The sequence below is a fragment of the Ochlerotatus camptorhynchus genome, unplaced genomic scaffold (genome assembly GCF_037179485.1).
Source record: "Ochlerotatus camptorhynchus isolate MF236.1 unplaced genomic scaffold, CSIRO-AGI_Acam_v1.1 ptg000232l, whole genome shotgun sequence".
NCBI lineage: Eukaryota > Metazoa > Arthropoda > Insecta > Diptera > Culicidae > Ochlerotatus > Ochlerotatus camptorhynchus.
Window position 1 is genome coordinate 937,252 of NW_027040722.1, and position 24,774 is coordinate 962,025.

At 39.8% G+C, this 24,774-nt stretch overlaps 1 protein-coding gene across 3 annotated transcripts in view; it reads right to left on the reverse strand.

Annotated features, from left to right (window-relative positions):
• rsh (radish) overlaps positions 1–24,774 on the reverse strand; it is a 622,246-nt gene that overhangs the window by 146,117 nt on the left and 451,355 nt on the right. For all 3 annotated transcript variants that reach the window (XM_065225626.1, XM_065225625.1, XM_065225627.1), the window contains one exon: positions 5,505–5,614. In XM_065225626.1, the coding sequence (XP_065081698.1) occupies positions 5,505–5,614 (110 nt within the window). The remainder of the gene's footprint in view (positions 1–5,504; positions 5,615–24,774) is intronic.

Genomic DNA, 24,774 nt, shown 5'->3' on the forward strand with positions numbered 1-24,774 from the left:
ATGCCGCTGAAATTGCCAAAAAGAAGCGGATTCCTCCGCTGTTTACCCCGACGAAGGACGTCGCCAAGCTTAGGGATGAGCTGGCAAAACTCAAATTGTTCCCGCGATTCAAGATCTGTAGCGTAGGAACAAAGATCATGTGCTCCAGCCTACAGCAGTACAAGTCGGTCAGTGACCTACTGAAGAACAGTATGCAGTTTTACACCCACGATTTGCCTTCGATGAAACCATTGAAGGTTGTTTTACGGGGACTGCCGTCGTACGAAGCAGCTGCCGTAAAAGATGAACTGGTGAGGCTTGGATTGAAACCAGAGGCAGTCCACCCACTGAATCGACGGTCTATGCTCAATACTAACTATCGTGACCAGCTGTTTCTGGTTCACTTCACGAAGGGCTCCACCACCCTTGCTGCGCTGAAGAGCAACATACGTGACCTGTTTCAGGTCATTATCTACTGGGAATCCTACAAAGCACAACACCCAATGCACAAGTTGCCTCTCCTTCGGTCATGGCACGAAGAACTGTCATATGTAACCACGCTGCGACATGTGTGCTATGGCCCACTCGACGGCGACCTGTGCTCAAGCTGATGACCTTGAGCCAAAGTGCGTGAATTGCGGTGGTACGCACCGTGCCACTACTCGGGACTGCCCCAAGCGAACGGAATACATCAACATCAGGAAGAAGGTGGCTACTAGCAACCAGCCAGGCCGGCAACGAAACAAACGTACACTAAATGCCATCACGGATGAACAATACCCGGAAATCCAGCCTCGTCGCCTGGTCCCAAATCTCCCATCCCTACCCCTCAACAATTAACGAGCCACCCCCTCATCTCAGCATCGCCTCACTGCTGCAGCGGCCCTGCCAAATCAAGTTTCTGCCTCGCCGCCTGGACTATCTTATGCCCGTGTTGTTTCAGGCGATTCAGTTGAAGAATCTCCGTTTACATCGGAGGAACTAGTAACGCTGGTCGCAGATGTGATCGTCATCCTGCGCACCTGCAAGACTCGATCTGAGCAGCTTCGTGCTGCCTTATCTCTCTTCACCAAGTATGGACCGTGAAGCTATAAAAATAGCAATTTGGAACACTTACTCGATTACCTCGACATCAAGGAAATCGACATTGCTATCATCACCGAGACGCACTTGAAGGGGGTTGGGAGTGGCCATCGCTACAAGACGGAATATCAGTTGTCGGCTGCTACCAAACTTCCAGCTAAAAACAATTGAAGCCATCGGAGTGGAGGTGAGCACATCACTTGGCCAAATTACCATCATCGTGGTCTACTGCCCCAAGCAAACCAACATCAGGGGCGGGTCGTCAGTGGCCCTCCGGAAAGACATCATCAAACTCACCCGGAGGAGCGGGGACTTTATCATCGCTGGCGATCTGAACGCAAAACACCAAGTTTGGGGAAACAAGAGCAAGAGGGCCACTATATCATCTTGGCCCCGGACACTTACACCCGGTTGAGTCGGTTTGGGGTTGCATGCGACCATCGAAATCTTCGTCAGTAACATGGGACACAACATTTCGTAGCCTGTGGCCTTCCAGGAGCTAAGCTCGGAACACTACCCGGTGGTGGTCATTTGGGTTTTATAAGGGTACTGTAGACTATGATTTAGACTTGTAGAGTGCTCAATAAACCTTGCTAAACAATGTTACTTGGGCTGGGATGTGCAATACGTGCTTGTGAACGATTTTCCACCTGAGCTATCCCACTGCGATCAAGCGTTTGGTTAAACGTGTTATCCATAACAAATGTTCAACGAAGATGGGATGGGCATTGAAGTGTGCACGGGGAATATATTTTATAACGGAGGATTAAAGACAAGTGTTTCATATGCGGAACTATCCAGGAAAGTCCAGAAACAGTCAGAAAAATAACTAATAAGAGTGAGGAAATTGACATGTCAAGGAGTGGAAATGGAGTTTTTTAAGAAATAAGCTACTTCTACTCTATTTCAAATCAATATCAATAAAAATGCACGAGAAGTTTACTAAACATCTCAACCATGCGGTCGTGTTTTGTAAACCAACCTACTCATTTTTTTTTAGAATGCTCATATAGAGGACTCAATACAAAGAATTCGGACTTGTGAACAGAAAATGACCCTGGGTGAACTTTAGGAAGATGGCGACTTCCGGTATGTGGAAAAGTGTAAAATACTCCTAAATATGGATATTTCTGGAATGGGGACGACCTGTAGAGGCTAGAAATCGATTATTGACGCCATTTTGGAATCAAAGATGGTGACCTCCGGTTTAAGAAAAAGTGTTAAATACCATATAATATGTACGGGGACGATGTCTAGAGGACGGAAATCGATGATTGACACCATTTTGGAATCCAATATGGTAGCTACCTGTTCATAAAAAAAGGGTCAAATACTCCACAATATGGTCATTTCAGGATCTGGGATGCCGTGTAGAGGCCGATAATCGATCATTGACACCCTTTGGGGATCCAAGACTCCGTTAATTTCGTTTTTGATATATATGGCGATAAGTCGAAGTCGAACAATCTTGATTCTTTCAATGCATTCAAAAAAGAATTCAACCAAAATCGGAGCAACCGAAAATTCCGGAGCTGAGGACCGTAACTAGACCATGGAGGGATCGAATGCTCGCGTTTGGTAACGACCAGCTGTTGATGAAACAATAACGATCGGATTACGAAAGCTCCTCGAATTGGTCGTTATGTTTTTGGGTGGAGTTCGTCCAAAAGGATTAAGATTCCACAAGTCAGGTAGCCTCAGCCGTGCGAGGTGGATCGGTGGCGAAAAATCATCATTTTGAAATCGTGGATGTGCAGTGAAAACTTCGACGATCAGTCTCTTTGGAGCATTACACAACTTTGGCTCTATTTCTATCGCAATGCTTCAATCGATATTGGTATCGTCTAAGTAAGGCCTGTACTCGAAAAAAAAATGCACAAGACAAAAGTGTTAGCCAAACATTTATTTTAAGTCGGATTTTCTTGAAACTTTCAGGGAATGAACTTATGCATATGGATTATGTTTCGGCATAATTACTTTATTTAATTTCCTTTCCATCGCTGAAAGCCCGCACCTTTCCATTAAGACCTCTCATTACATTTTGTGCAATGGTGGAGCCGACCTTTTTGGTCACTTTCATCCATTCTTTCTTCAACTCCAGCTCGTTCTTAAGCACCTTGGACGATTTTTGAACTTTGGCCTTCATTATGGCCCAAAATCTTTGCACCGGACGAATCTCTGGTGAATTTGGGGGGTTGGCGGTTTTTGGTACAAAAACAACGTTATTGTCTCTGTACCAATCCAACGTCAATCGCGCGTAATGGCATGATGCCAGGTCCTGCCAAAATAATGTCTCGCCTCCGTGGGACCGCAGGAAAGGAAACAGACACTTCTGGAGGCACTCGGTGCGGTAAATTTCGCTGTTGATGGTACCCATTGTGATGTGCGGTTTACTCACTTCCTTCTTCCTTATGTCTTCCGGAACATGATACCGTGACTTGGCAACGTAGAACTCCAGCCCTGGTATCTGCTTTGTGTCTGCCTTGATGTAGGTTTCGTCATCCATAACCACACACATCGGTATCGTTAACCACTCTCGATACAGCTTCCTTGCGCGGTATTTGACCACCGTGTTTTGTTGATCACGCCGGTTCGGTGCCTTCCGGACCTTGAATACACGAAGCCCTGCTCGTTTCATGGTTTGCTGAACGAACCAGGCGGAACACTTTGCCTTCAGAGCCGCGTCGCGAATCGAAAGGTTCGGATTACGCTTGAAATAATCCAACACCTTCCGGGCCTTCACAAGGTCAGCTGTCTTCGATTTTCTTCCACTTCCAGCCCGCCGCTCGGTCGTCTGGGACTCTTTAAACGATTTTACCACCCGAGACACAGTTGTATGGGTGATTCCCAGTTGTCTTCCGATCCATCTCATGGTCGCAGTCAGATTTTCCATGACGGCGCGCAAAATTCTCCGGCGATTTTCTTCTAGTTTCGATGACATCTCAACAACCACTGAACCGATTGTTATAAAATTTTGCACATGTAAACAATTCACTCCAAACTAGTTATACCCAGATTTTCATCAATTTTTACCCACGGATAAAAAAGTTACACACGGATAAAAATGGTGCATTTTTTTCGAGTACAAGCTCAGTACAAGTTCAGTTTTGGCCCCTCGAGTGGATCTGGAATTTTTGGCAGATCTCCACAACTTTCACGACCAACATTACGCTTTGATTGCCATGAAATGGTCATTTATGGTACATACCGGAATGGAACGTGGCCCTTGCTTTTTTTGATTTAAAAGTTGAAATCGACGAAAAAGTAAAGATGGTAGCTGCATATCTTTTTCGTTAAGCCTAATATTCAGCCCAGTCTGCATTTTTTATCCTATACGGTTTTGCTCTACACTCGGAATTATTGTAGTCAGATTATTTGAATTAATTGTGTGTCAAAACAAATACGCCCTTGAGAAAAATTACGCTTGTTTCCAAATGACCCTGTGCAAAGTTTCATCTAAATCGAAGATTATTTGCGCATGATATCGGCCTTCCTCCATGCTGAGTGAACCCCCACACAACGTGACTGTCTCGCGCAGACAGAGCAGCAGGCGGCAGCTGGCAGTGCTGCTAGAAAATAATAGTAATGAGCAATTCGTTTGGTTAGCAATCAGTAATGGCTAAATAACTTTTTCCACAAGCGTCGGATCGTTTTGCGGTCCAGGAAGAAAAGTTTTCTTATAAAATTTCCTAGGGTAAATTTGGATTGATTTATTTTTAGAGGACAATGGGTGTCCTCATCAGATTTTTATTTGAAAAAGTAAGTTTTCCCATAGAAATTCCTATGTAAAATTAAAACGACTGACGCTAAAATATAGTTACACGGAATGACCTGAAATTTTACACATTTTTTCTAGGACCCAAAAGGTCCTTGGAAATCATACTGGAACTGGAATTTGAGTTTTGTCCCACCCTAATACCTAGCTTGATTCACGGTTTCCCGTTAACTTTATTACATTCACCGCAATCCACTTGAAATGTGTATGATCCCTAAGCATGAATAAACGAGGCCTCGAGGTGGGTTGGATGATTCACGGTTATTCATTTCTACTTGATTACACAGCAAAAAAATAATTTTGATATCACATCAAAGTGGATGCACTACAATCATGTCGAAAATTTCATGTAATTTTTATGACCACATAAATAAACAAATGCAGTAAAAGCAGCGTAATGTCAGTTCATGCATTGTATTAATGATAATTTTGTCCTTTTTAGCAAGTAATATTACACCATATTTTCGACATGATTGTAGTGCATCCACTTTGACGTGATATCAAAATTATTTTTTTGCTGTGTATGAGAACGCGTTTACTTTATTTATTTATTCATCTTCATAGTTTGCAATGGTAAATGGTATGCTCTCCTGTACTGTACAATCGTGACACTATGTATTGATCACCCTCCGAAAAAACCAGAAAAATCATCCATCATTCTAATTACCTTGAAACGTCTGGCTCTCTTCTGATTGGGACCGGTTAAGTTGAGACCACATGAGTTGCACCTCAAACATTCCTCGTGGTAGTGGTTGTTTTCATACAACGGAGATGGTTCTGCAAAGAGACGAATGCAAATGATAATCAAGAGATTGCTGGATCGCAATAGGTCGTTATGTAACTCCTTGGCAACGAAAAATAAAACGGAAACTAACTAAAGGTAAACAGAGAAAACTGTAAGCATTATACCGGTGTGCATAAGAACTGCAAACTTTACAACATTGAACAACGATTAAACGGGATTGCTTGTGTGGCATGATTTGTATTTTGTTTTATCAAGTGTGGGACACTTAGTGTGTTTGATACGCTACTATATCTACTAGCTAGATGTCGGTGAAAATTGGATGTTGGGAAATCTCGATGTTGTCTTTGCTAATGGAACTGTGTGTCTCGCCACCGAGTTGTGTGATGTGCTCCGAAAGGAGTAGATACCAGGGATGCCACATTTACAGATTTATTCGTTATGGTGCAGATTTTTTGATAGTTTTCGAAGCAGAAATCTCTAAATTCACAGATTTATACAGATTTTTCACAGATATTTGATGACTAATATGTATGGAGCTCAAAATACAGATGAAAATGTGGCATCACTGAGATACCCCAGCTCCTTTCGTGTGGCTTTTGGGAATGCTTGAAACTCGGTTGTGAAGTGGAGTCGATTGTACTAGCGGGCCCAAGTACGTCAGCGTGTTCGTTCGAGCATACAAAGCTAGGAGAACCCTCCCGAACAAGCATTTTGCTACTAACAGCGATGAAAGATAAGCTGATTAGTAGGATGTTTTGTTTCCAGAGTATGCCAGCGAGAGCAACGACGACCGACGATGACGACGGTGGCTTCCCGAAGGAAAATACGCGCTGTTGGAACATCTGCAAAAACAATGATTGGCGTTGTTTTGTCCCGGAAGGAGGGTGATACAAAGATGGCGAACAAACAGGAAAAGAAAGGGTACAAAGTGGAACAACAAGACCAACGACAACGAAGACGTAAATAGACGACTCGTTGCCAAGTTGTACGTACATACGAACAACAATAACGGCGGATGTCCCGAAGGGAAAGAAACGTTTACGCTAAATAAAATTGCTTACATCAAGCAACTGCGGGTCTAGGCGTAGTTGTCAGTGTTAGACTTGAAGAGACGTTCCCCACATTCCTCGAGAGGATGGTTAGAACATTCCTTTCTTTATGCAGCGGCCTGTCAAAGAATGAACACTCTGGTAGTTCCGGGGGCGCCAGTCGGTTTGCTGTATTGTTGTTCTCTTGGGAGTAGATCTCATAACTTGTAACTGTAATGAGGTTGGTTGTTTTCCTTTTGTGGTACATTTCACCATTTGTGACTAAATGAACGTAACAACTTCGAACGAATTTCAAGCGCTTTTGAAAGTATCTGCTGCAGTTACAATTCTAGGGTAACAAATTCAGATGATGTAGGTATCTAATGGAAATAGAGGCCTCCCTTGGCTCAGTTGGCAAAGGCGCAGCTACAAAGTAAGATTATGCTGGAGGTGGCTGGGTTCGATTCCTAAAGGGTGAATTCATTAAAAATGGCACACCGAAAATCTTCTGTAACTTTTGAACCGTATGAGTAAAAAATCTTAAAATTTGAGCAATCTTATTCATAGTGTATTGTTTACATCTGTCAAGCTTCATAGTTATTCAAACAGTAGTTCCAGTGATGTCGTCGGAACAAGAAATTGTCCGTGAAAAAAATTGGTGCACTTCCAACCAAAGGCGTCCCAGAGGGGTCGTTTTCTTGCATTTGTTCATAGAGGCTCCTTTATACGTCACTTACTCTTGGTGTTGAAGGAAGAAAATTCGAATTCGGTTAAATCGGAGTAGGCATGCAAAAACGAGTAGGCGTTGCAAAGCCGCGTGTGGTAAAAAATTTGATTCCAAATTCTAAATTGTAGTGACCGGTTGACTGGACAAGAAGGTGATTCGTAGTGTCTATTGTAGTGATTGGTGGACTGAATAAACAGTGGTTCTTGTTTCTTGTGGCAGGTAAGTCCCGGTGTCTATTGTAGTGTTTAAAAAATGACTGAACCCCCCAGCAGGTGATTCACCGAGTCGGTAGTAGTAACCGATTGATTTAAAGAAAAATGGTCCTTGTTCCTCCCACTATTTGAGTCCCGGTGTCTGTAGAAATGTGTCATAGGCTTTCGAACGTATGTAACGTATATACTTACGATAATGAGCTCTAAAATATCTTTTTTGGTTGGTTCAGGTGAGTGCAATTTGTTTTGATCACTATTTGAAACGTGACGAAGTACACATATGTGTTTTATTTTAAATATTTAGAAACAATGGACAAACGTGAGTTGTTAAATCTTTGGAGGAGAACCGCAGGGAACCAAAATAAAAAAAAGGGGCTGCGTAGCTTCCGAGGTTATGGCTGTTCATAAAATAGATATGAATGTCATGCCAGATGTCGTTTCAGAAGTCGAGGCATATGTCAAGAGCATCTGTCACTACTTCCAAAAGCTGTGGGTCAAACATAACCGCACACCTAAAAAGATTTTTGGTTACTTTGATAATCCGGTACAACTGCCTCAATCTATACGTGATAAGTTTACATCTTCTTCCAAATCTAAACGACCTGGACGTGACCCTTGGTTTTATTTGCCTGTAACGGTGCATAAAATACTTATCCATGGCTCGACGATCATACAATCTTTTCTTGTGCCAATTAGGCAGTTATCCGAGGAGGCCAAGTCAAGGATTAAATACATCAGGCGCTTTCGGATGCACCATCCTCGAAAAATCTCCCGAACAGTAATAAACGTCGACCTTCTGAATCGTCTGCTTGAATCATCTGACCCGTTAATTTCAACAATAAGACCCCTTCCAAAACAAGCAAAACTTTTATCCGAAGATGCTCAAACTCTTTTAGTTCCATCTACCGATGCATGAACCGATGGTGAAACAGAAGTAAGCGACAATTCTGAAAGTGACGAGGAAATGGGTAGCCATGAATATTTTTTTCTTTGGTATTATATAAAACGGTTGATGAAAAATAACTATATAGAGATATAGGTAGTAATCATTTGAGGTAGTAATTTTGTTTTTAATGTTCTTAAAAAAAACAACAGCAACACAATTATACAGGAGTCGTGACCCTTTAGTTTGGTAATAAGCAGATCGACAGAGAATACTTATGAAGACTCATGATCTGGTATACATTGGGCTGCATTTTAAGTATACTTTCAAATGTAATCAACCTGGTTTGCCCAATTTTGCCCAACTTCGAGCTATTGACCTTGTAAATAGTGCTAATTTTGGATCAAAACCTTGAATATCTTGAGACATATTGGAGGTAGGGACTTGCTTCCCAAGACAAAATAGCGTATTAAAAAAAAAAACAAACATTTGTGTGGAACATACTAATGTCGAAAAATTGCTTCCTGAAAAGTTATTCGCAAAAAAAAAAATTGATTTTCATAAGGCTCTAACCAACAAAATGACATATCTCTGTTAACATAAGAGATAGAGGGTTGACGTCTTGAGCAAAAATGTTTGTTTTGATATAGTCTAAAACTTTGCTCTAGATACCATTTTGCTATCTTTACAAACAAAAAAAGTAAATTTTTCATCTACCTGCTAGGTGGATTAATCATGAAATGGTGAAGCTCAAAAGAAGGGGTTGTTTAAGTACACCAACTTCTCGAAAGACACTATATCTAGACAAACATTTCAAAAGGTCCTATCTGTCATTGAAGCTGATTGGAGAAAAATTGATTTGAATTTTTGCAATATATTTTTAAATGCCAATTTTAATTGCGACATAAAACGATAATCTTTTGTATTCTCAAATGCATAGGAAACACATAGAATTCGACTGAAGTGTATGTTTTTTCGTTTTATTCATAATTTTCAGGTGTAATTCGTGGTTTTGTTACATAGGACCTTTGGCTTTTTTCAGTATCAGTTAGGACCTGTCAAATTGGTCTGATTGCAAAGTTAATGTTACTAAGGACCTTGGTAAGAATACGGTTTAGAGGTCAGATAATTACAACTACATCATTATTTGTAATTGTTGATGGGCTTAAAACTACTATTCTGCCAATTTATTAAGTAAACAACGTTTTTTTTCTGATGTATGCAGGAAAAATGTAAGTGTATGGAAAATTTGCATATTTTTTTAATATTTGGTGTATTTTTATAAACAATTTTTTTTTCATTCTACATGATTCGTTTTACATTTATTAGCTCAAGCTGTTCATCAATAATTTACATTCATTCATTTTATTCGATCAAATCTACATCGCTGTCCTCCAGTGGATCGAGATACCGAGCGAGATCCACATCAAAGTGGTCTACAACGGTATTATTGTTCTTCTTCCTGTTTTTTTTCTGGAACTAAGTATTTGAGGAATGTTGCAAAATAATCTTTTTGCTTCACATATGGCATCAGTTTGCGTAAATCGTCCAATTTAGCACTTGGCAATTTAAGTGGTTGATCCGCAATTGGATCCAAATCCTCGACCAAATCCACGCTTGTAATATCGCATGTCGGATTTGACAGAATTTTGAATAAGCTTTTGCGTTGGTGTACTCCTGGAATAGCAACTAATTCGTCAACTCCATACCAGAATCAGAGCGATTGATTACAGGCATCGTAAATGAAACTTTCTCATATCCCACTTCCCAGTTAGATGTTGGATCCATAAGAATTTCTAAAGCTTCATGTTGATATTAGTATATCATTTCCAACTAACTATAATGAGTTTTAGTTTTTCTATTCCACGTGAAACACGAGATGAAACAAAGGTCCTAATAGCATTTGTAATTTTTTTTTGGTTGAATGACAGATTGGACTGTAAACATGTTTAAGGTCCAATCAGAGAGCTGTGCAATATTATAAAAACTTTCAAATTAGACGTTTTTTTTCACATATTTTTATAATTTTCTGAATATTGATAATTAAAATTTCTAGAACAATACTTAGAGATGGTGAGCTCTGCAGTACAGAGAAGCATTAAACTCGATTTGTTTACAAATTTCAGATAGGACCTTTTGAAATTTTTTTTTTTTTGTTAATTACTTTATTTGTACAGGCTCAATCGAATAAACTTTACAGAGCCAAGTTATCATTTTCTTTATACATTATAAATGTCTTAAAACTAAAATTAAAGGATTGGAACCGATTACTCGCGGTCTTCTCGAGGTTAGTGGATGACAATTGTTTGGATCGGGAGAGGGAAAAGGAGATTTGGAATATGATTTATGATTCAAAAATTTCACTATTTCTAAAAGATATACTTAATCCTATCGACGTTATATCAACTCTGTAATTATACAATTATTACCGAAACAAATCTACAAAAAAAAAAAAATACACACACACATACAAAACACAAACTAAACACAAGGTTAATCAAACTTACAATCTATGATTAATATTCTTTAAGAAAACATATATGAGTTGCATAAACTCCAGATCGCGTCTAGCCAAAATATCCCGAACTGGAACATTAGGTTGTCTACCTCGAGCCCGAAGGGAATCGTACAACTCGGATCTGACTCCACGGTGCTCAGCACATGACCAAATAATGTGATCTGCGTCCTGGTAACCTTGTCCACATTCACAGAGATTACTGTCCCCCAGCTCAACACGGAACAAGTGACCTTTTGAAATGTTGATCTAGATATGGCTTAAATGGACCGTTTTCGCATAAACTAAAAAACGCACGTTTTGGCACTTTTAGACCACTGTGCGATGGAGCGCTAAAATTTTGGAATTGAAAATACAACTGTGTCTCGTGTGATATGGAACATCTGAGTTGCACGAAGGAAGGAAGGGAGTGATCGTAAAAGTGGTCCAATGAACAGTAAAATCAAAGATGAATACTAAGATGAAACTGTCGGAAGAAAAACTTTCTATTTTAGTGTCTTCTTTCACGGTCCCTTTCATCCAATGAGAACCCCCCGTATTCAAGGTAATTTTGTGGTTTTGCTGCCCCCTCGGAAGAGATGAAATTTTGCGCTCATTTTTATCAAAACAATCACACCAAAATCAGAGATGTCCCATTTTTTAATTACTCGATTAACAACTAATCGATTATTTTTTGTTCGCTGTGCTGCCATTTTTCCACCAATGAGAGTGCAGCACATGTTTGAAACGATCGGTGATGATCCTGTGGAGATGTTAATGCTTATATCGGCATGATCTAACCGATTATAAATAGTTTACTTTTCGGTTCGTTAATCGATTAAACGATTATTCGAATGAAAATCGGACATCACTAGATGAATGTGAAACGTCATTTCAAATATAAGGCCGTTCATAAATAATGATACAATTTGAAAGGGACCGGGGCTAATCACAAATTACGTCTCCATGGTAACTGAAATAAACACGAGTGTTCACCGGTTGGTAAAATGGCCATGAAAGTCATGCAACAGTTCAAGAACAGTCCAAACATGTCAATTCGAGATGTCGCTAAAAAGTCCAAGGTGTCAGTCGGTTTTGTGCAGAAAATCATGAAGCATGAAAAGCAAAACATGACTGCAAAAACCCGCGCCCAGAAACTTTACACGAACTTGCTCACCAAATCGTGTTGCATCGTGATGGATGATGAAACTTACGTCAAGGCCGACCGCCGTCAAATTCCCGGGCAAGAATATTTCGTTTCCAAGTCTAAGTTCGATGTTCCGGAGGATGATCGAAAGAAGAAATCAGGGTTGCTTCCACTCATTTGTTATAAAACAATGTTTTTTTTTGGAATTATGAAATCATTAGATGATATAATGACATGTTGTGCTTGTAAGTAACAAGAGAAGTGTTTAAAGTATGTCAATAAAAATTCTGGGCAATTGTGAAGACGGAACTTCGCAAACATCCCAAAACTATTAATACAGAGCTGGAGTTGAAGAAAATTTGGGTAAAAACAACAAAAACGCTGGGAAAATCGGTTGTACAAAATTTTATGAGTGGAGTGAAAAGAAAATAAATTGAATAAACAAAATTTGTAAATCACAGCTCATTAGTTGTTTTTCATTCCCTGAAAATTTCAAGAAAATCCGATAATCGGTTATGTGTGTGTCATTTTTATCGAATACACCCTTTAGAACACTAAGTTGACAGCACGCAATAAGCTAATAATGCTATAAACAACAAGCTTGAAAATGTGAAGAAGAAAACCGAGAAGAAGATCTAATGAACATCACAAGGAAACTTTCGTTCATAATCATTACCCTCATCGTGGGTTCAAAAAGTTTCCGATTATATCACTTTTTCCAGCATGGAAAAGAAACCTAACCTCAAATCCTAACCAAACATCCTCCACTGGCTCAAACAACCCGCAGACCACCAGGAAACGTTGTTTAAAAAGTAACACATTCTCCAGTAGAACGGAACCTTATGCCCAGCTCATGAATTTGCGACGCTCTTTTTCCTCTCTCCAGACCGTGTGACCGCAGGCTAATTAGCATGTCAAACAGAAGGAAAAGAAAACAGCCGGAACCATTCCCACCAACCACCAGTCGGAAATTCCGGATTTTTGACCACTTCTGTTCTTTTTGCTACCATGTGGCGCTCATTTGGCTAACCAGATTTGTAATTCCAGTTTCCCGTCCATGGACAATCAAGCTTTCAAACAATCCCCATTTCGTGGTCAATGGCGATGATGGTCCTATTTTCCCCACTGCTGACTATTGTTTTTCCGACGAAGACGGCTACGACAATGCAGGCAAGTTTTCGGTCGTCTGTCAGCCGTCGTCGACGCTCTGGTGGCGGCAGTGAAAGCGAGCTAATTTGCTATCCTTTCGGTTGTTTTTCCCCCCCTAGCATCCTGTTGACGGCGTCGCGTTGGTCGGTGAATGGAGAGATGGACAACGTGGCAGCAATCGTGCAAAAAGCTGCCGGTTTGCTTGATAAGGATGAAAGTGATAAATGACCATATCACGTGTCGATTGTTACCGGATGGTTCGTCGGGCACATTACGAAAAGCACAACGACGGCAACAACAACAACAATGATAATAGACATAACATATGGGTTTTAGATTATCCGAACGAATAATGACGTCTCTACCAAGTGAGATCGTGCAGAGATAAGGTTTAGAAGTCGATTGAAATCCCGGCGATGCGATGTGGCCGGCAATGGTGCAGGGGAAAGTGGGGCAGTTTGGCCACCTTAAGAAATTCATCACTATCCAGTGGAAAATTCGAATGATGTTTAACCAAAGGGATATAGTTGATGCTAATTTCAAATAACAGACTGTAGTGGTAATTTTTATACGATAGATGGAGTAGATGAAAGCATAGAGTTGATAGTTCCGTTAGAGTACGGCAGTGTGAAGATTGTATATAGATATTAGACAAGCGAGCTAGGACAACTTTTAAGGAAGGTACAAATCGGGTTTTTCATCTCTCTTTACCAAACTCCCCCTTTGGAGAGGGATGGTGAAGGGTGTCTCTTCAAATTAGCTCTAGGGAAAGCTCTTCAAATTTTGGTCATGTGAGAATTCATTTACACAGAATCAGCGAATCCAAACACATAAAGCAACCAACGATACAGACAAAACGGTTGCTACGGTTGCATCAACCTCGGCCTCAGGAGCAAAACGTGGAAGACCTTCAAAACCTTTGTCGAATTTGAGCGAAAGAGGAAAACGTCGCATCATCGATAATGAAGTAGTTAATCCTAAAGTCGATACCGTCGAAAAAGCATTAGCAATACGGACTGGTTATAGCTGAAAGGATCTGAATCTAGTTAATGTTATTGGGCATATTTTGAACAACCAAAATAGTTCTAAAACAATGCTGGCTCAATTAACTGATCAACGAAGAATTATGTCAGCAGAAGAAGCTTATCGAGGCTGGATTGAGTAGATTTCAATATGAACTAATGCGTAGAGAAGCGCCTTCAAGATTTCCACCTTACGATGTGATAGGTGAAAAAAATATGTGCCCCTCCTTGCGAATCGAAACTAAGAGTGAAAGGCGCTGATGGAAAATACGAGTTATGGATTGAAACGATATAAATTCTAAAAAACTGGTTCTTCTATGTTCCTAGGGTATGGACGTAAAACTGAATATTCGCAATATAATCAAGCACTGCCAGAACGATGTCAGGATGATTCAGATATATTCTCGTCAATCTTAACACCAATTCAGTTGTTCATGTACAACAAACGAAGGGATATTTTATGGTTCAATCAATACTTTGATTCGATTCTGCAGGCCATTCATACGTGAATTTGTCAAGGAGAACAAATCGCAAATCAAATCGGCAATCGGTGAAAATTTGAATAATCAGAGCCACAGTTGCACATTCATGCAATTTTCAATAGTGACATTGTGAAAGATGATAAAGTTTTAAATTTGACAGACGCGTAGAAATATTTCTGATCGATTGGTGATAAAATTATTCAAATTGGTCCAGGGGCCAGCTGAGTTATTAACGTTCAAAATCTTTCATAATTTTGTTACATGTTCTTTTTTCAGTTTTCAAAAAATGCTTCATACATTTACTTGAATGGCTTCTAATTTGCATTCCTGAAATGATTAACATTGGCATTGAGGCACGCTACAAAAACGCATTCCAAATCTTATTAAAATTGATAATTGAAGTTTGGCAATTTCGGAGCTCTTCATATGTGAACCAATTGGAAAACAAATTCACTCCAAGTATAAATCTTTCGATATTACTTCAAAGACCGAATTCCAAGACCAACAGGGAATTAATGAATTCATCATCTTGGAAGAACTTTCATAATTGCAATCGAAACTTATGTTCAAAGCAGATCGTAACACGACGCAACGAGCAAAACTGCTTAATGAGCATACCGTTCATCTAGTTTAAAAGTCATTGCATGGTGTAAGATACTAATCAGCCTTGGGAAACTTTTCTTATCAGAAATTTAGATTAATCAGTCGTGTCTGCTAATTTTTGTTACGCCTTATTCATCATCATCATCACCGTTAAACATTGTCTAGCAGGCAAAAAAAAGAAAACACGGAATTCATCAATCAACCAACTGAACAATCAAGTGGCCTCAAATTCCCAGAGGCCTTATGGAACGGAACAAAAACTCTTCGAAAGTAAACGTTGATTTATCGATTGAGCAACTTTCAACCAGTTTTTCCTCAATTTCCGAAGTCGAACAAACTTTCTCATCTCACTTGATTTCCTCATTTCTGTGCGCGTGAATGTTGTTTGTTTTTTTTTGTACCATAGTTACACAAGAGTGCTACTGGCTCTATCAAATTGTCCGTTCAAAAAGATCGAAAAACTTCACCCGAATAGGCTGGCTGAGAGACAGCCATCAGTCTCTACTTGAAAATTTCCCGAAAAACCCTGCTTCACCCTTCCCACCCTTTTCGCTTTGTTACAGCTTCACCTGATGTAAACTCCAGCTAAGTTGCGCACGCTGCTGGACGGCAACCAACTGGGAGGGAAAAAACCCAAGGACCAATCTTTTTTTTTTATCAACATCAAATATTTAGGAGATTGATTGAATTGGATTCTACCACCCAATGAGATGGTGGCGACCAAGTATTTCTCGGCTCTCGGATGCCTTGCGGAGCTATTCGAACGCCAACAAACGACCACGATGAAGCTACTTGACTGTGCGTGAGCGATGATTTCCCAGGAAAGCTAGTAAATAGCAAATTGATTGGTTCCTCGTTTTTTTCACCTCCATGATGCCACAAGGACATGAGGATGGTGAAAATGATGCGAAGCCCCGGGGGGAAGTTGAAAGGATTGATTTTAATTGATGATTTTGGTTCTAATGGCTGCGAGGACGACGGCGATGTTGTCGAGACAGATTGGCTTCATTCGGTTGACGATGAAATGGATTGGGCCTGGTGAAGTTCTTTGAGATACAAATCAAATGAGCTACATTAATGTGAATCTTGAATGTTCTTTGAAAAACATATTCCTAGGCTTTTGGGCAACTCAATTTGTAGGTAATGGAAATCTCTGGTACTTCGTGAAAAATTCAGTGATTTAAAATATCATCAGTCTGCCCAACCCAACACCCCTCTCCTTAAAAAAACGATACCTCCGCCCATTTGATTCAGCAAAATTCTTCGTGCGAAACGCTTGAAATTCAATTTTCCTACCTACTACATGGCCAATGGAAACTACTCAAACTTGAGTTTCGTTAACTAGACTGGGTAAAATTTTCCTCATTTTTCCAGGAAAAACATCTCGAATGTGAGGAAAATTGAAAGAGTTTTCGCTCAGTCTATTAGTTTACTCCTAGACTAGAGATTTCCGTAATTTTTCCGCATATTCCAGCAGATTTTTGAGAGAAACGAGGAACATTTTCTGACTGCTATTTTGAGTGAAAAACCACTCAATTTTGAGTCGCTCTCATCGGCCGTGCTGAAAGCATCGCCGTCGTCGTCGTCGTCTTCATCTTACACGGCTACCGTGTAAGTAGATGGCTCGGTCGTGCGTGCCACCGACGACGACGACCGGTTGAGTGAAACAAATCGACTTAAGCGTCATTCACGTTTCACAGATTCATCACAAAAAAAAGAAGCCAAAACTCTCCCCTGCTCGATGTGAGGATGCGAAAGAAAAGGAATATACATTATTTATGCTAATGGTGGCAAACGTAATTTCACACGTGAGTCGTAAAATCTTCGCTCCTCTGCCAGTGTGTGCGGTACCTTTACGGATGCTTTCGGAGATTTTTTTTTATATATTCAGGTCGACACGATTCGGTTCGTCTGAAATGGAGGGGGAAACATAAATGCCACATTTGCTGTGTAGGTGGAACGTTTTGTTGCTTCAGTCGAGCAAGAGGTTGGGTCGGATCGGCTTGGCAGCCAAATCACGCGAAATTGACTTAATTTGGATGGAAACGGTTCATTTCTATGCGATTTTGGTTCAGGCACTTTTGGCAGCTTCAATCGGTGAATCAATGCAATCAATTGCATTGGCTGCACGATTAGCTTGTCGGTGGCTATGCAGCATCATCTTACCTTGAGTTGTGTGTGTGTGTGTGTGTGTACAATCTAACCCCCACTGTCCGGCAGTGTTATTATGGAAGAAAACTGCTTTTTATTACCCTTAAATTAAAGCAGGTTTAATCCGGGAGTTAGAAGGTGTTAGCTCTATTGCAGCTCCAGTGACCCATTTCAGAATGCCTGGTAATTCACGACCACTCCGAGGTCACTTTTACTTACAATAAGCCCCGCATGTTCACTCTACCTTTATCAAATGGATAATGGTATCATAAACACACTTCCAGATTCAAAAAATATTATTTCCAAATCTGGCACGTATATAGTTTTGAAATTTGTTCAACTGTATTAAATCGATTTGAATGGACATTTCTTATCAATTTTGTTTCTAATACCTTTTGATTCATCTGCTGGCAGCACTTGCTGGCCCTTACCGGCGACCAACTCATCTGCCCGCAAATGCAACAACGCCTAAATCTCAAAGCTCTCCGAACGTCCCCTCGAAAATGCAATCGAGATATGTATAAGAACAATCTTCAACGCCACTAATTTCTGGTCCGGGAGAAAATCAAACAACGCATATCGCGACATCTCTTCTGATACTTGCAAACATGTTGAATCACGTTTTCTTTCTCTATTCTAAAACTTCCCGGAAAGCGAGAAAACTACCAATCACACACGTATAAACGTCCGGGAGGTAGAGCGCCAGCGATAATCCGGCAATCGCAGCCGAAAACTATGAGAGCGAACGCACGCACAAAACAGAGAACATACTTAAAACACAACCGTATCCAAAGGCGTTCGAAACTGCACCCGCACTTTAGGTGAATCATCCTGTCGCAAAAAAGCCATGCAGGAGACGGATTCTTCATCGCCTTTAACTGGTTTAGCGCATTGGTCACAGGCGAAAGTCATGCTGACTCAGTTTCCAAAAGTGATTTAGAAACAGCGGTGGAGATGCTCTAATACGCAAAGAGGAATTGGATTCTCAAGATCGCCCAATGCTAGACAATATGTCTGATTGGATAACTTTTTCACTGTTTTCACAACACAAAATATGCTCTAATTAGATGATTATCGCAACGAACTGCACTTTCCACTAACAACCAGTACAATATTACAGGTATACCTTGAGTTCAACTAAAATGAATAGCATCTGTTTAATCTTTGATTGATATTCTTTCAATTAATCTCTCTAATCATTAATTGAGAGAATTTATCTAGAAATGTTATCGTAGATTATATGATATATGTCTTAAATTAATGTTTGCATTTATTAATAACACCTATATATAATTTACCTCTACTCCACCGAGGGTTTCTCGAAGCAAGATTCGAACTCATAATCCCGGATTGCCAGCCGCTTCTGTTTCCATCTGCTCTATTCTTGAATACATATTTTGATCATATGAGAGAAGTATATCAAGCTCATCTTGAGTGACTTCTCTTGCAGTCGAATAATCATTGCCTTATGGTTATATAAACATGCCTATCACTTGTGCTATTTTTAGCAACAAAATTGTGGTTGGTCGAACGTAAACAATCATTTAAGAGTGCTCCAAGCAGCTTTTGAAGCTTTTAACCAAATGGCAATACAACTACATTCTTGTACAACTCTGGAAGCTATTATTCAGCGTTTGATCAACTCAGGTGTTGTATAAGAGCTCCCAATGGTTTGTTTTGATGCGATTATTCCACATCCTATATGGCTCCTGTCAAACAGTTTAACCGAACGTAAATAATCATTTAAGAGTGCTCCAAGCAGTTTTTGAAGCTTTTAACCAAATGGCAATACAACTACATTCTTGTACAACTCTGGAAGCTATTATTCAACGTTTGATCAACTCAGGTGTTGTATAAGAGCTCCCAATGGTTTGTTTTGATGCGTTTATTTCACGTTCTATATAGCTCTTGTCAATCAGTTTAACAAAGGCGCTATAAAAGTTATCGTAGGTCTTATAAAGCATATAGTTAAACCGAACGTAAACAATCATTTAAGAGTGCTCCAACAGCTTTTAAAACTTTTAATCAAATGGCAATACAACTACATTCTTGTTCAACTCTGGAAGCTATTATTCAACGTTTGATCAACGCAGGTGTTTTATAAGAGCTCTCAATTGTTTGTTGGGAACTCGGCCATAGGTAGCATGTCAGTTCGTATACTGGTGAAGAAATGTTCAACGAAACTGACCACCATACAATAGGTCTTATAAATCTGATAAATTTTTGAAAAACAGCAACCATCTATCTAATTGAGCTTTCAACTTAAAGCCAGTAATTTATAAGTCAAATCGTACACTCGCCGGGCCTGGTGTGAGAACATAGAACTGAGCTGTCCACTATACAATAGGTCGTGCTGACAGCAACCTTCTATCTAGTTGAGATCTAGTTGAACTTTCTATCTAGTCGACGTAAGCAAACCACTAGTATCAAACGGCACTAACGGTTAGTGATTTTTTCAAGTAAGATACAATAGGTCTTGACATTTAGAACTGAAGAGAGCAAAATTCTATCTAGTCGTACTGTTAAGTTGAAGCAAGCAATGATATGTCAAATTGCACACTAGAGTCACCTTGTGAGTGAATTCTGAACTGAACTGTCCATTATTCAATAGGTCTTATCCCTCAGCACAACTTTGTCCAATATCGCTATACCTTCTATCTAGTCGAAGTCGCAAGTTAAAGCAATAAGAAGTTAAAAAGTATACTGGTGTGATGTACACCATGCAATAAGTCTCTTTCACTTGAAACACTTTTTGTTTCTATCTAGTCAAGATGCCAAGTTAAGCAAATAATTTATTAGTGCCATCTGCAGGACGAATTCTGAACAGCTATCATGCAGACCGTACCCCAGTTATGTCGTGGTAAATTTGGAACTGGTTACTCATTTAGAATTACCCCTTAGCGCCCTTGTAGGAAATAAAGATAAATATTAATTTTCAATAACTGGTTACTCTGGAATGTCAGTTCTAACCTCCATGACATCACTGAACATTTAACTTAAAATCGTTGAAAGTGGGTGAGGGAAAGACGGCGACTGAGTGAGTTAAATTTTCCTAACAAATCTGCTCAAATATGACAAAAATCATCTACACAATCAGGTGCAAAAAAAAAAAAATGTGTGACGAAAAAGTGTCAGATTTTGAACGCTTATAACATGGCAATTTATGAATGAAATTCAATTTTGAATAAACCATTCTATTCAGATTGAATGTATGATTTGTTTGGTATAAATGTTATTGTTGTTTACCAATGGTTAACTATTGAAAATTAATCAAAGTTTCCAGCCCTAATCAACCTGGGGCCTCCCTTAGCTCAGTCGCTAAAATCGCAGCTACAAAGCAAAACCATGCTGGAGATGGCTGGGTTCGATTTCCGATTCGGTCTAAGAATTTTCGGGTTGGAAAATTTCTCGACTTCCCTGCCACACAATTATACTAATGCAAAATTGGTAGAGCTCTCAATTTATAACAGTGGAAGTGTATCTAGAACACTAAGTTGAGAGCACGGAATAAGCTAATATGCGATAAGCAATAAGCTTGAAATGCGAGGAAAGAGAAGAAGAAGAAATCCTAATCAACCATTCACGTGCTCACTCGTTATGAGTAAAGAGGCAGAATTTATAAAGAGACGACATGTCAAAATTGGAACAATCGATTATCTGTCAAAGTCATTCATAAAGTTATTCCAATCGAGCAGAAGACCTGTCAAATGGATAACATGTGTGTGTGTGTGTGTCATCCTCTATCCCTCACCCAGCCGGGGGCGTTGGACAAGTAGAACTGCGAATAATTTGATCAAATCTCATGCTCCGTAATGGTGCCCTTTATGTTGTGAAGACTAGTACTTCAAAAAGGGTAACTTTTGAGGCAAGACAGGGTGTCCTCAACAAGTTAAGGGAACAGGATGCACTAAATGTCCACAACAGGTACAGCAAAACATCACATAGACGCCCTTATTCACACTAACTACTCAGGGGGTAGAAGGTCAAGAAGAGCCACCGCCGCCAACTAAAGCTTGAACCGGGTACCTGGGACTCCCACGATATACCCGCGGCAATGGTCAGCAGACGATGCCCTGTGCGTATTTAGTATGTAATATGTTTTATTTGGATACACAAAATGTTTGAAGCCATGCGTCATCTAAACCATAATTTGCATCACCACAAATACACTTGTCAACAATCTTCAACTGGAACGTTCTCACCAAATCACTTCACCCGGGAGCGCATTCCCGATGCTTCCACGCATATTTTTTTTTCCCTCCACTCCAACCACACAACAACCAAATATCACTTTTCTTCACTTTTCTTTTTCAAGTCACTCCGTGCACAAAAACAATGCACATCTCAAAACCCTGACAATAGTTCAGCGCACTTCTCATCACCGCGTAAACAAACAGAAATCAAAATCTCAAATGTCAAATGGATAACATGTCGCCTCTTTACCCGATTCAGTCTCTTTAGCTATGAGTATCGAGAGAACAGAGGGACCAGCTCGTATCCCTAATAAAAATAACAATAAAAGAGAGCTTAATGACGTGTTCGGGGTATCATCCAAACCATTTGTGGGATAGCTTACCCATCCGGGATACAGTTCGGTTATGGTATTTGTTTATTAGGGGTACCACTCAATACTACATTTAGGATTGGGCGATCTTGGATCTTTTTCATTCATCGAGCATGTACCAATGTAAACGAGCGTATGACAAAAAATCAAAAGATCGATCTACCAAAGATCGATTCTTTGGTACCAATTTAATCAGTGGATCGATTCTAGAGCCAAATATAAGATCGATACATCAAGATCGATCTTTCTCTGAAGATCGCCCAATCCTAACTTAATTTCATTTTTTTCTATTCACATCAAGAAAAATAATCCAAATCTAAATGCTTATATAAGAGAAACGTTGAAAATTTGACTGCAGTCATTGTTTGGCTGCCTTTTACCCAGTTGTGATTCACATTTACTCATTCGTATGGAGAAATTTCTAAAAGCGTAAGTCACTCTCAACGGATGAATTAATTACTCTTTTAGAAATTTCTCCATACAAATGAGCAAAATAGACTCACTCTCTCTGAGTAAGATTCGTTTTTAGTGTCACTTGCCATCTAGGCTACATGGTAAGAACAAGTACTCAGTGGCCACTTCGCAGCCACTACCTACTTTTTGACTTGTTTGTCTCCTTTTCTCCTTCTAATGTTGTCAAAAACGGAAGAGGAAAACCACCCTACAGGAGTAGTAACAACCGGTAGAAACTATCGATTTCAAATTGGCTCACTACTTGGCTAGCCTATTGGTCCCAAGCAAATCGATTAACGTACCCCATTCTAGTCTAAATTCTAGTACTACACAATGTTTGTTTTGATTCGCTATGAAAGTTTGACAGATTAAATGAGGGGCTCGTGGATTTTCCTATGTTTCGAGGGGTGCATCGATTAACTTGGGACCGAAGAGATTACCAGAGCTGAGCCAAAAAGTTGAGCACGTTTCTTCGGGACCTTCTAGTCTTAGAATTACCTCTATCGTAGTAATGTGTGGGAACCCAACGTCATATTCACTTACTTTTGGGTACAGCTAACTTTCTTTTGGGTAGAAAGAGTCTGGAAAATTCCAAACGAATTGCACACAATTAAATAAAACTACTTTGACCCGGTTGACCTTTGGATTCTTGCAGTATAGTTCCAAGATGAGTGAAAAGAACATACTTTTCGATACTTTTTTCTTACCGTGTAGAACAAAAGTGATTCAGAATGCACACGTCCACTGAGTATAACTCAGAGAGAGAGAGTCACTTTAACTCAGTTATATAAGAAATTTCTAAAAACTGCTGGTGCTCAGCGGGAGTTCCTGCAGTTTTTAGAAATTTCTCCATACTTCTGAGTAGAAGTGACTCGTTCTCTGAGCTATTATCAGTGACCGTGCATAATTTTGTTTGTATGGTTCGTATGAAAACAAATATATGGGTGAATATCTCACGATATATCGTCAGTTTCATGCAATACTGTCAAAAATCGAAACTTATCATGTTTGATATTTTGATGGAAAATAACGGCAAATTTTGTAAATTTTCATCCCATAAAAACCTTTTTTTTAAACTTCCTTATGCATTCGGGTCTGTTTCTACCCGGCATAACTATGTTGGGTCTATTTCGACAAGCTGTAACTTTGTAACGAAATATGATAGAGACTTGATGTTTCCTCACTTCTCCTAACTTTCGGAAATGAACATTTTGCTGTCAAAAGATGCTTTCAGCGACATCTAGGCGTGGTACTACAGAAAAAGTAACACTTGTGCATTAGGGTCTAAAAAGACCCGGACTGCAACTCGCTCCCAACAATCCATTTTTGAACCGATTCTTGATCTTTTGACCTCAAAAGAAAGATAAAGGTTTCTTAAATGGCACCCTGCCCAGGATTTTCCAATTTGACCATGTAAGATACCTGCACGCAAACCAAAAATCTATTACAATGAATGTTAGTTCCGTTTCCTATCATCCTCTGTTCATGAACATCGCAACGAATGTTAAAAATTGACCATGCAGGCGATGTAATGGTTTTTTGTCTTTTTTTATTTCGTGTTCCATCTACGCTTTCGACTATACCAGTAAGCTTGTAGAACGACGCACATTGTAGAACATTGTAGAACGACGCACACACTTATCTCGAATCTCTCCAGCAGAAAAAGCATACGAAGTCGAGTATGCGAGAAAATGAGCGCTTCATGTTTGCTTTTAGGCTGACCATATTCAGAAGCATGGAGAGAGCAGTGAAGAAAGCACAGGTCTGATAGTCGCAACGTCCGTGGTTCGAGTCCAGTCGGCAACCTTTTTTCTATTTTTTTCGACATAATTAATTTCACTCACTAATACACTCCACATTTTTCGGTCTCCAATTTTCTTACATCGGACCGCAGCTAGGTATATCGCATCCTCGGTTCATGCGGTCTCCACTTACATCCTCTGATGATGAATCCCACATAATTGTAAGCGAATCTTACATCCACCGGTTGGGTGTGGCACTGGTTCCGATAGGGCACAAATGGACTCTTCCAAAACCTCATGTGCTGGTTCCGTACGAGGGCTCATAATTTATGATTTTTCAATCAGAAGTAAATGGACATCAAATTTCTCCGATTTCTTCTTATTTTATTTAACATTTTCTTTTAAGTACCGTAAAACGGGGTGTCTTTGATAATGCGGGTAACTTTGATGGTATAATATTATGATTAAATTTACTCGCTGCACTTTTTCTGAATTGAAAACATTGGTTCCATATTGTACCTTAGGGCACATACAA